The sequence below is a fragment of the Petromyzon marinus genome, chromosome 56, assembly GCF_048934315.1.
Source record: "Petromyzon marinus isolate PM22_M1 ecotype Great Lakes invasive population chromosome 56, UKy_Petmar_22M1.pri1.0, whole genome shotgun sequence".
NCBI lineage: Eukaryota > Metazoa > Chordata > Hyperoartia > Petromyzontiformes > Petromyzontidae > Petromyzon > Petromyzon marinus.
The window spans coordinates 11,025,437-11,038,946 of NC_133722.1; the positions used below are offsets into that span (position 1 = coordinate 11,025,437).

Below are 13,510 nucleotides of genomic sequence, written 5' to 3' on the forward strand. Positions count from 1 at the left end.
GAATCTATTATTCCCTATTCATATAAATCATCATCCATAATGTATACGGTGCCTCCCATCCAGTGCATCTCAATCTCTCTGCCCTTTCCATGCTTTTATGTATGTTAAACTTCTTTCGCACTCTACATAGCCAACCGTGCGAAACGGACGTGCGGGACGACAACAAACTAAACACAAAAATCATTTGTAAAGAAATTAGTTTTCAATCGGGATTTAAAAGTGCATAGCTCCAGTGGCATCCCCATATCGGAAGGGTTATTGTTCAAAACGTTCACTCGATTATAAACTCTTCCTTTCAAGGCCAGTGTTGTCGACACGCACAGACCAGCATGGCGAAATACGATCAAACCTACACCATACAAACTTCATCTGCTCCCTAATTCATCTTCATCATCACGATCCATGGGCAGATAACCCGTAGGTGTCCACTGCAATATTTCGTTATTTGTTTCCACTTTCCTCTGTCTTGTGCCAATATGCTCAAGTAGTGCCACACATTTATGGCACCAATCTCTTATGTCGTCATCAAATCATTCTTTGTTAGGTCTTCCTCTCTTTTCAGCTCCTTCCATTTTTCCAAACAACTACACACTTTTAATATGATCGTTCTTGTCCATCATACATGTGTCCAGATAGTGCCAGTTTACTTCTCATCAAATCTTGTGTTATCATCATCATCATCAGGTTGTCTTCTTCTATGTGCAACCATTTTCTCAATTCTAAATTGGGTCACTCTTAGATGCAGCATCCTTCTGTAGCAATACAGTTCGAATGCCAATATCTCTTATCCGTGTCAGTATGGTCAAACAAAGCCCCCCCCCGCCCCCCATAACGAACGAAGCAGCGAGCGCAGAAAGGCCTTAATCCAAGTGTCACGTGGACAGCTAGTGCTAAGCCTACGCGTGTTGTGTCTAAGTCACGTGGGAAAGCTGCGGGTGGAGCGAGCGGCCCGGTCGCACCGTAGAGCGACTCCTTGCTGGCAGCGTCGTCGTCGATGAGCGCCGAGGCCACCCACACCATCCCAGCCACAAGCAGCGACAGCAGGAAAAGCACCACCAGCGTCTCGTACAGCCTCGCCGCAATGCCCTACAGCAAGAGGCAAGGATCCTCCGTGAATAGCCTTTAACAGACTGTAGGGGCAGGTGCTGTTAGCCTGTACGGCACCTTAAAGCGCACACACACACGCACAAGTACATCGTACAGCAAACACACACACACACACACACCCCACAGTACACACACATCACACGCGCACATCACACAGTGCGCACACGCATTCACGGCCGGACGTGGGGCTATCTACTCACCCGCTCATATCGCATGCCGACCTTCATAGGTGCTACTCGCTGACAGCTCTTGCCCCAACAGTCTGTTAAGGCTATAAGGCTTTGACCATACTTCGCCATGCTGATCAGAGTTGGTTGATAAAGGTGGGGTGGAGAGGTTGGGGTTGGGGGGCCGGGTGTGTGTGGGGTGGTCAGCATAGGGCCGGTTCAAATATCAACTTAGTAGTCAGACACTGATTCAGGCAGGTACTTGAGGGGCACAGCTGGGTCATATGTTTAGATCCTGATGTTAGCCGCGGGCCAAGAATCCAACTCGGTTTTTCTGGGTTCATAGCGGAAGCACACTATCCACTGAGTCACCACACCCAGTGCCACCACCCAGCGTTAATGATGACAACTAATTACATAATTCTCAGGACAAACGCGTGCTGGGAAGCATGACATAATCTGTGCATACGCACGACTTTTGCGAATTTGTATTCAATTCAGGTTTCCCGTATGGCTAGATAATCCACCCTGTATGGTTAACAACACTCGACACGGCTCGAGTCAATGACACCGTGGCCTTAAAAGGAAGAAATATATGTTACAGTAGACGTTTTGGGCAATGGCCCTTCTTCATAGCACGTGAAAGAAGGGCCATTGCCTGAAGCGATGACATTGAAGATGAAGATGGGTCAATAATTAACAAAATCGAGATATATTCGACAATAACACTGACCTAAAAGGAAATATATAAATCGGCTACATCTTGGGTCATGGCCTTTCCCTTCTCTTTCCTATGAAGGGAAATTACCAAAACGTCACCTCAAATAATAAATACAATCCTTTTTGCTGTAGCGCTATTGAGCAACGTGTTGAGTTGTTGCCGACTGTGCACCACACCAAAGCAGCAGCAGCAGCATGGCCCAACAATGCGTTTTTGTCCACGTTTACCACAACGCTTTTGAAACCCAGATTGGCCGTCTCGAACATAGGAGACACTCATGTCTCAATGGGCTCTCCATTTGCCTTCACTTAAGAAAGCATACGACTACGGTCAAACTACACCCAGATCATGTAAATAGCTTAGTTACTGACGAACATGTGGGACTGAGTGATACAGGGAGGGACCCTGGAATAGACGGGAAGGGCGCCCGTGTGTGTGTGTCTTTGGTTGGTAGTGGTTAGCACACTGCAGTACGAAGCTAGCGACCCAGGTTTCATTCCTGGCGATGTTTAAAAAGAACACCTGGTGCGGTGCGTATAGAACATCAGCGCTGGAGAAAAAAAAGGTGGCTGGCTGAGATGCTGTCCTCAATACCCATGCCATGCCGATATTCATAGGTGCACATGTATGTATGTTGAACTTCCTTCTTCTTTCACACCATATATAGCTAACCGTGCTAATGGCAGTACTTGCCCTAACCGGAAGGTGTTGGCTATGTACTTGGCCTCTAATCCATCATTGTGGAGGCAGCAGCGATGGTTGGTGGATCACACACATGTTGTAAAACTCCCTCCCGTGGGCGTCGAGGTTGCCATACCGTGGCTTGGCAGGATAAGGCGGTACAGAAAAAATGTGGACTCCACCTGTTCCATCTGTATGGGATAGAGTGTTGCCCCCTCTCACACGCGTGGGTTTTTTCTGAGTGCTCCAGTTTCCTTTCCACATGCAAACGCTCATGAATTGCCTGACATCACCACCAAACTTGGGCAATTGTTGGCACCGGCTCACCGCATGGCTTCTACCATTACCACTCGCCTGTGGTTCCTCCTCCTGGCGCCTCCGAGTCGTTCTCCCTCTCTACGAGAGCGAGCGAGCGAACGCTGTGCAACGGCGGTGGCTGGCACGGTGTTACACGCTGACATTAGGCTGACACGAGGACCTTTGACTTCGCAGTGCAGGGGGAGCAGAGTGGGAGGCTGCAGCTCACCTTCCGTGAGCCGGCAAACCCCTCGGACTCCGTGAAGAAGTAAGCGAAGGGCATGAGGAAGACCAGCGAGAGGTTGGAGAAGAGGAAGATCAGATTCCACAGCCCTGAGGATCACCATAATGCACACGATGGTCAACACGCACATCGTCGTCCCATGAGCGTCACGGCACAACGACAACCAACATCACTCCTATAACGACTAATGTCTACTCCAACATATACCAGAGACAAAGATCCCCCATATAGCCTTCACAGACAGTTGGGTTAAGTGCTATTAGCGAGTCTCTATGAAGGCCAAAACAGCACAGGAGGGGGTGGGTAGCCAGCACCATGCCAGGCCGCCTTTGTCTCCCCAACGTTAATGTTAGCTCACCACACCAGGTACTCATATTTGATGTTGAGTCGACCAAGGGGATGCCAAGGACCAGTTCAAATAATCATCACTGTTGTTGGCCATGAGCAGGAATCGAACTCAGGTCGCAGGGTTCGTAGCGCAGCCACTACACAACCAACACAACCTCCGCCACCATAATCACCGTTACCATCATCGTCTTTTACATTCATCATTATCTGCAACACCATGATCAGAGTCAACATCACGCTCCTCATTATCATCATCAACAGCCAAGATAACCATCATCACCGTCACCTTCACCACAATCATCACCATCATCACCATCATCACTATCATCGTCTCCGTGACAGCCACCACCATCATCTTCCTTTAGGAATCTCTCCCTGTCGGGCCACAACCTCCGCATGGCGTCGCACCACTTCGTGAGGGGGGGGGGGGGGTGGTGCACGGGGGCGGCTTGTGCTCACCGTGGATGAGCGAACCGTTGAGCCACTGCATGTAGTAGCTCTGCGGGAAGGAGAGCAGGATCTCGTTGCTGACGATGGAGAAGGGCAGCAGCAGCACTGCGCCCAGCGACATGGCGAGCGTAAACGTGCAGAGCCACAGCCTGCGCCAACGCAGGGATGCACGCGGGCACAGTGACAACAACAACCGACGTTCGTCGTTGAGCGGCGGTGACGTCACCACGATGCTTGTGCCATGCTAGGTGCACTCTGAGACGGCGTGAAGTGCCGAAGGTGCGTTGGCGGCATACGTAAGACACACTTCGCGCGCGCACAAACACACGCGCAACCCACATACATGTCTAGAGGTGTTAACTACACACTGTTCGGTAACCTGCATTGCCACCAGGTATCAAAGGGGCAGTGCAGCGTTACCTCTGGGTACATAACGGTTGGGGTCAGACGAGGTGAAGTGGATCATAGCCACCGTTTGGTAAGAACCAATCAGACGGTTCCACGTGGGAATGTGGGATTGGTTGTACCTGGCCACAAACGAGTATAAGAAGGGTGACCACGCAGAGCTCGAGGAGTTCTCTCCCTACACGAAGACCGAAGCCCGGGCTGAAGACTAGCTAGGTCCCTGGACTAGCCTTCCAGCCCTTTTGAGGTCTAAGGCTCGGCATACCCAGTGGTCAGGACCCACCGGGCCAGCGGTGGGTCAGATAGCCTCCCCTAGGTCCCAGCCGGAGGACTCTGGGATAGGGTAGCGGTAGACGTGCGAGTCCCGCCAAGTTAGGAGGCTGTACCTCCTCAGGTATCAAGGAGGTTAGCGGTAGACGTGCAAGTCCCGCCAAGCTAGGAGGTTAGTGGTAGACGTGCGAGTCCCGCCAAGCTAGGAGATTAGCGGTAGACGTGCAAGTCCCGCCAAGCTAGGAGGTTGTACCTCCCTAGGGTATCGGGTGAGGGGACCGTATACCCCTCTGTGTGTGTTAAGGATTGTATGAGGAAAGAATAACAATAAACAGAGTGTGCCTCCTAAGAAGTTTACTCGTCTTTACAACACTACACATGCAACACACATACATACAAAACACAGCATACACATACAACACACAAACAAAAATAAAGGTCCTTTAGCCTGAACAAACTGTTCGGGAAAGTGCTGTTAGCGAGCACCTTTGTCTTCCCAGTGGCGATGTTTACACATCGTACCAGGCACTTATTTGAGGCTGATTTGACCTAGAGAAGGCCCCACGACCAGTTCAGATAATCGTCACTGGTGTTGGCCATGAGCGGGAATCGAACTCGCGTCCCCGGGTTCGGAACACAGCGTGCTAATCACACTACACTGCCGCTCCCCGCAAACATACATTAGACACACACACACGGACAAGCTGCCATTCACGAGTCGTTCACATCAAGTGTGAATGCAATGCATAAGCGCAAAACTTACGATATTCTGTTAACCATGGCATCTTCGTCATCATCTGGCAAAACATGAACACACGTACGGTTAAGACCATCATTCTCCGCAACTTCAAGACTCACCAGAATGCAGCCTTTCTGTGATTACCAACTACCAGGTGCACGCGGAGTGTGCAACGGCCTAACGCGCTGCGCTTACGTGTCACAGCGGAAGCGGGTTCGCCGCTTGTCGCAGAGGTTCGCGGTTCGAATTCGGCGGGCCTCCCTGGTTAATACTGCGGGTATATTAACTGTAATGTGCACGCCGTCTGTTTCACCGTGGACGTTTAAGATTCCGTGAAGCAGTACGGAACGAGTAGGCCATCGTGTGCCAGTGTCGTGGTCCAGATCTGTTAAATTCGAAAAAATTAAGCCGCAAATCACGGAATTAGAATTGTACACACATCGCCAATCATCGCACTACCTCTACTGGCAGACTAATGCCCGCTTGCAAGCCAGGTGCTGAGTCACTGTGCCGCACAGGGACAGCTACCACTGGGGGGTGTCCTTTCAAACATCATTAGCACGGTTGGCTACGTATGGTGTGAAAGAAGTTCAACATATATGCATACAAATGTGTTAAGATGGGATGCGATGTTATCATGTGTAAAGTGTTCTGAGATGGCCTGGCGTGAAGGAGGATGGCTCCGTCAAAAACAACTCTGTATCATATTCTTGGTTCTTTCGGTAAAGTCACATGTTTGCCTTCTACGTGACTTTACCGAAAGAACCAAGAATATGAATCCCTGCAGTCACGAAAGCTTTAAATCAAAACTCTGTATCACTATCATAGCAAGAATGGCACGAATAATATACGTACTAAATTACTAACAATTATCATTACTATTGATACAGTTTGCTGTATAGAGCACACTTCACGAGGAGCAACCCAGGGTACTTCAAAATAACTTTGACAAAAAACACCATTGGCTAATACAGCTCAAGGATAAGATCATGAAAGATCCATAATTAGGTAAAGTTTCAACAACACACAAAGTGTTATGCAATACTACCAGTGATCTTGAGTCGTCATTACACTGAGCAAATGTGACCAATAAAGACAAAATGACCACAATGCAGTTCTTCAGGAACTAGTGGTTTTGAAATAAATAGATGGAGCATGTGGGCTACACTATGTAGCCCACATACACTATGTGTAGCCCACATGCTTGCTGTACCGGCCTTCCCCTGGCAAGCCAGGGTATGGGCACCTCTTTGATGCCCATGGCAAAGGAATTTCACAACGTTGGTTCGCGAGCCATTAACCCTCGCTGCCTCCACAGTGCCGGATTACAGGCCACGCACAGCGTAGCCACCGCCGCCAGGACGGCTGTAGGGTATTTGCAAGGACTGCAGTTGAGAAACTGCTGCTGTAAATGACCATCAACACACACATAAAGACAAAGATCCCCTGATAGCCTTTCAGACTGTTGGGGCAAGTGCTGTTACGAGCACCTCAGGAAAACCAGCAAGGCACACGAGCGGGGGTGATGGTCAGCAGCACGTCTGGCCGCCTTTGAAACCCAATGCTGATGTTTGACACAACGCACCAGGTATTCATTTGAGTTTTTTGGTTTTATGTGTCTCGGCTTCTTGGGTTTCTCCCAGTGTTTTTCAGTGGGGGTCATTTGTTTACCTCTCCTATACTTTGCATTACGATTGTGTTTTTTGTATTATTTGTTGTTGTAACGTTCTCACCCCATGCCCCGACTGGACATCTGTGAAAAAAGAGCTTTATAGAGCTCATCGGATTCCTCCACTATAAATACATATTCTGATTCTGTTGAGATTTGTTATTTGTTGCTCTTGCACCACTGTCAACGCAGCAGCAGCAGCAGCGCCAACCGATCAATTTGTCACAATTGTTTGCGTGCTGTTTTGGTTGTCGCTCGTAATGCTTTTTACTGCAATCCCCGTTGCTGCCGTTGCTGCCAGAGCCCACACCGAACCCAGGGGGACCTGTGGGAGGACGTGCGAGGGCGTGCGAGTCCGTGCACGTGCTCGACGCATTCCCATCATTCCCTGCCCTCTCATCGCTCGCCACGCAGATCCGCCGCAGGCGAGGAACCTAACAATACAAACTCTCAGTAACCCTTCGCCATCCACTCAAAACATTTACACGTGGCTTACAAACTCTTTTCTACGTGTACACATACAGGGCCCATCGTGTCAATCCGCTATTCGATGAGGGTCTTCCCGCCGCTGGATGAGGGTCGTCGGTGGGGGGTCGTTTTACCATACTTCACCACACCGGTCAGTGCTGTTTGGTGAATGTGGAGGAGCAGAGATGTTGGAGCATATGAGTGAAGCACAAGGATGAGCTTTTCCTGCATTGCCCCCCTGCTACCAACAGCACAGCAGCCGCCTGTGACATTGGTGAAATTAATCGCTCTGCTATGAAATCTTAATGGGGGGTTTGTATGCGATGCGTGCTATTAGCCTTGTACAGTTTGCACTGGTTGCACCGTGTTGATGCACGACCTTGCCATTCGGAACGTGACCATGTACAGTTGTTTGTGGATTGTTTTGTTCTCGTTATTGTTTTTACTGTAACCAGGTTTCTGTACCCAGGTCCCTATCGAAAAAAATTGCATTTATGCTCAATGGGTTTAACCTGTGCTGAAATAAAACCTACAAAACCCATTTCATGGACAGTTGTCACCCCATGCAACATTGCCCTGGCTTAAACCTGCTCGGCTTCCGAGATCGGGTGTATTCCGCGTGATGCGGTCATAGGATACGAGCACAATGGACAATGGTACAGCTCAATGATCAAACCGCGACTTTGCTCAACCGAGCAATGGGGTGACCAATTAGCAGGGTGATGACGATATGTCGATTCTTCCAGTTTTTTTTATTTCAGGGTCGTGCATTGCGCGATGGGGTTAAGGTCACTCTTACAGCCACTAGAAAGGCACAGAAATTCGCCGCGTTGTAAGAAAAAAAAGATTCTCAAGATATCATTTTCTACAATTCACCGAATTGCTGGGGAAAGAGAGGAGCGACGTTTGTGAGTTTTTCTTTCCCACCCATAGTGACCACATTGTAATGGTGGGAGCCAGTTCTCTACAATAGGATGGCAGATGTTCACAATTCGCCGCACGTATCTGGACGTAAGAAATTTTTGTAACCGATGAATGGATGACTGAAACGGCTTGCTGCTCGCTTAGCAACTCGTTTCGTTCAAAGTAGTATTCTACTGCTATTTTTTATTGATTTTTTATTTGACAAGAGCGCAGTACAAATCACGAAATATTCTACAATAATGAATAATTATTTAAACTTGTAACGTGCTACCGCACAATAGTTGCTCGCCCTCAAAGAGAGAAAAAGGACGATCCCGAGGAATGAGGAGGAACCACAGACAGCAGCCACATGATTGTGAGCCGGCACAAAATTGCCCCCCCAAGCTCTGCGGTCCTCTATATATGAAGGTGTTATCAGTTAATTAGTGAGTTTACACGTGGAAGAAAACCAGAGCACCCACATAAAACTCACACATGTGAGGGGGTAACACTTTATAGCAGAGAGATGGAACAGGTGGAGTCCACATTTGCTGTACCGGACTTCTCCTGGCAACGCCCACAGGAAGGGAGTTCGAAGACATTCGTGCGGTGATCCGCCAACCCTCGCTGCCTCCACGGTACTGGATTACAGGCCAGGAGCATAATCACCACCGCCCAGAAAAACCTTTGAGCGCAAGCAAGTTCGAGTGGATGCAGGACAGATTGTCTGCCGTGGCACTGACTGTATGCGCTGAATGTAGAGGCCTAACATGGTGTAAGATTTGGCCTGAAGGTTAGACAGACCATTCACCTGGTCAGATAGTAAATTTAGCAACTTTACAAGGACACATTTGTGAGTATTGTACAACAGAATTTGAATAAAAAAAATAACACTGTCGGACAAGCAATTGAGATTAATGGTGACGCTGAAACGGAGTTTTAAAGGGACTCGGGGGGGGGAAACGGTAATAACCTGTTTGAAAGAACCCCTCAATGCGCGTTCATAAGAACACGGTGCAGAGTGCCAAGCTGGCTCCACTGAGATCCCCGCCTCAATTTCAGACAACCCCCCCTGATTAGTGCAATGAGTTGATGATCTAGGCCCAGTCACCCACCACTGCAAAGAAAAAAACCTAAATGTCAGTCCTGAGAAAATAATGATCAATGGGAATTGTCATGTGGCGAACATTACTCTCGTAAGTAGAGCGAGGGGGAAAGTGCTGCCCCCTACTGCGTGTGGATCAGAGTTCACTACTTAAAGGGATCTCAGGGGTAGCTCCACGGTGTTCGGTTCGGCGGATCATCCTCTTACACAAAGGGTCGTACTGCTCTGTAAGAGTTGCGACGGAATGCTTCGTCTCAGGACACGACAATAATAGCACAATCGGGTATCAAATTTGCAGAAAAACACAAATTAATTATTTAAAGAATCTGTGCAGATTTAATAAAAAACGCCACTTTTTTTCAAATTTTCTTGCTGTGGTTTTCACACCTGATGATGATTGCTTGTGTTGCAGTCGAAACGTCGTGAGAATTTTATTGTTTTATTATTTTATTGTTTCCCTTCTACGTGATTTTACCAAAAGAACCAAGAATATGAATCTGTGCAGACTTGCATCGCAAGCACACACGTCCCACCGCCACCACCACCAAACAACAAGTGGAAACACGAGTTTCTCTTCAGTGAGATTGTTTAGTTTAGGAGCACCAAGGTGGTGGGATGTTAACTACCTCGCCTAGTATACAGGAGGTCGTGGGTTCGATCCTGATCCTGACGCCTGTATATTTGAAGTTTGCATGTCTCTCTCCCCGTGATCTCGTGGATTTTTCTCTGGGACCTCCAGTTTTTCCCTCAACATTTAAAATCAACGTGAGTTTAGAGAATTTGGCTGCTATAAATTTCCACGTGATAAGTCACTTCGTTGAGCTATCATTTGTAGCCAGGTCGCTTCTGAAAAATTATTATTTAGCTCAGTGGGATTTACCTGCTAAAATAAAAAATAGTTTATAGTGTAGTTTGATAGATAACATAATCGGGATAAAATTGTAAAAAAATGTAAATTATTTTGTTATTTAAAGAATGTGTGCAGACTTGCATCGTAAGCACACACGTCCCACCACCAGTGTGCAAAAAGTGGTAATTCGAGTTTCTCTTCGGTGAGAGTGTTCGTACTCTTTGGTTCTATTCGGTAAAGTCACATAAGTAAAAAATAAAACAACAAGAATCACGACGTTTCGGCCACAACACAAGCGGCCTTCATCAGGTGAAGGCACCAGGTGAAGGCCGCTTGTGTTGTGGCCGAAACGTCGTGATTTTTGTTGTTTTATTTTTTACCTACGTGACTCTACCGAATAGATCCAAAGAGTATGGATCCTTGCAGTCACGAAAGCTTTAAATCTAGAAGAGAGTGTTCGTCTCCCGCGGCCGTGATTCCCAGCTTCAGGTGGTGATGGTGATGGCAGTGGTGACCACGTAGGGTTGGCTGTTGACGTGCGGGTTTGCAGGTGCCAGCAACAAGGACGAGGAGGGGCATACGTCTCGTCGCTCGCGTGCCGGAGCTTCTCCGGCAATTACCGCCGGGGCTTGGTAAGCGACATCGACACGCGTGCTGACAAATACTTGCGAACCCAGTCCACCCAGCTGCTTATGCACTCTCGGTGGGGGTGCTTCAGCTTCAAATTTGATTTATGGCTGTTTATCGTAAGCGGCCCGATGTTGAGGTCAGGCGAGCAAAGCAAACGCAGAGAAGGTTCTGGCACCGCTCCTCAAGTCATTGCACGTGCTCCGTCACGTGAACGTAATTCATTGGTTTGGCAGCTGGAAGAATAAGCGCTGTGTGAACGGTGTTTCCTGTTCGAATGCGAAACTTTAAGCACAGGTCTGGAGGTCTATTGTAAGAGTGAACGTTTAATTAATCACCACCCCCCCCCCCCCGTGCGATTTCCACTGTAATAGCAGCAGCTCTTTCTGCTACGTCAGCAGTACTCCTGCTGTTTGTTTCACCTGATGACGGTTGCTTGTGTTGCGACCGAAACGTCGTGACCTATTAATTTTCTACCTACGTGACTTTACCGAAAGAACCAAAGAGTATGAATCAAGACTGTAATAGAAATGTTATTTGTTAACTTGGCAAAGCCTCACTGAGCGAGTCTCAAGATATTTTCAGGAGGGTCCGTGTACATGGGATGTTATTCCAATTACTTCAGAACATAATAAATGTCTACACTGAGGACCGGGACTGCCACTGACTTTTTGAGACACTTAGACTCCAGCGGCTTTTGGCTAGTCATCGAACAAAGACAGTCACTGCAATGCGCGCTTTCAGATGCACTTCTGCGGCCGTCTGGAATGCTCTTCCTTCCGATATTAGGAAGCCACTGGAGCTTTGCACTTTTAAATCACCTAGTTTGAAAACCAATTTCTTTAGAACTGGCTTTTTGTCTTTAATGTGTTATCCTTCCCTGCACCTCTGAATAGCACGGTTGGCTACGTACAGTGCAAAAGAAGTTCAACATACATACAAACCTTTATCTTAAAAGACCCCACCCTCTTTCGCCTGGCTCCATAGTTACGGTAATTTAGAAATCAGTCAGAATATGTATTTGTACTGGAGGAATCCGATAAGCTTTAAAACTCTTTTTTACAGATGTCCAGTATAGGGCGGGTCAGAAAGTTATGTCCGTGACATTGTTTGGCGCGTTACAAATCGCATTATTATTCTTATTACGTGGGTTTTGCACATGGGATGAAACTGCAGTGCCCCAAAAAAACCCAGATAGAAGGGGAATTACGATAAATGTCCACACAGATGGGTTCACAAACCGAACAGTTGTATTACCATCTTATGGCCGCCGCGAAACCCAGCACGTTTTGAAGCATCACACATCTACGCGAACCACTAACACTCTTGTGTCCCAAGGTGTGGGTTGTTATCCACACCTGGCAGCTATAGGAGCCTCAACAGGAATGTGCATGCCCCACAGCCAGGGGACAAACAGGATTTTAAAAACTCTGGTAGTGTGCGACTGTATTCACCTCCGAACATACAATGGAACATGACAGGACTCAATGGATAATTCACAAGAAGAGGTCTATAAATTTACACTGAGACTCATAGACTCACACAGCTCTATAGATTCACACGAGACCCATACACAGAGAACATCACACTCACAGAGATCTATAGATTCACATGTAGAACCATACACGCACACAGTTAACATTAGACTCATACAGAGATCTATAGATTCACATGTAGAACCATACACTCACACAGAGAACATTAGACTTGCACAGAGATCTATGTGATACAGCAGCAATACAGCAGTGCCGCAGCACTCCGCTACTCCTGACGCAATCATCTGGCTCAACCGCTTCAATGTGAAATTGTGGTTGTTGCCACATATCAACATCAGCCGTACAGAGAAGGCTGGTGCTGTAGAGCAGCACCACATATTAGAATTTCCTCATTATTCATGATCATCGTGAATAAGAAATGTTGCGGATAATGTATGTATGTTGAACTTCTTTCGCACCGTACATAGCCAACCATGCTAATCGGAGGTGCGGGGAAGGACAACAATGATATTGGCCTATGAATATTGTACGCGCAACATCTGCAGATGCTTCTAAAGCTTTGAGAAGTTCTCTCTATCTCTTTAACCACGTTATTTCATCATGTGATCTCATTACATTCTCTCTCATCACTTGCTCTCTCTCGATGCAGTCATGTACAGTTCCAGATGTGATTCGCGGAAAGCCAAAATCGCGGATAGCAAGTTCACGAATCACGAGGGAACACCGCTGTGTACATCTCTCGGAGGGCGCGTCCAGAGGAGAGACCGGTAATCTACCGAAGCCGCTCCATTGTTATCGCAGATAATGTAGCTCAGGGGGCACCTGATATGAAGTCCGCCTTCTTCTTGTATCTCGTGATGGTGACGTAGGAGACAATGTAGAGCGTGGTGAAGAGCAGGAAGCAGATCTGCAAGTGAGTAAACGGACAAAGAGTTCAGATGATTGAAAGCAGGATCACGATCA

The 13,510-nt window shown here is 47.7% G+C and overlaps 1 protein-coding gene across 2 annotated transcripts in view; it reads right to left on the reverse strand.

The window, feature by feature from the left end:
• Window positions 1–13,510, reverse strand: part of LOC116954777 (protein LMBR1L-like) — a 45,760-nt gene that overhangs the window by 25,473 nt on the left and 6,777 nt on the right. For both annotated transcript variants that reach the window (XM_032975567.2, XM_076052576.1), the window contains exons 2-6: window positions 13,370–13,454; window positions 5,454–5,487; window positions 4,025–4,164; window positions 3,203–3,306; window positions 960–1,086 (exon numbers count right to left, since the gene is read on the reverse strand). In XM_032975567.2, the coding sequence (XP_032831458.2) occupies window positions 960–1,086; window positions 3,203–3,306; window positions 4,025–4,164; window positions 5,454–5,487; window positions 13,370–13,454 (490 nt within the window). The remainder of the gene's footprint in view (window positions 1–959; window positions 1,087–3,202; window positions 3,307–4,024; window positions 4,165–5,453; window positions 5,488–13,369; window positions 13,455–13,510) is intronic.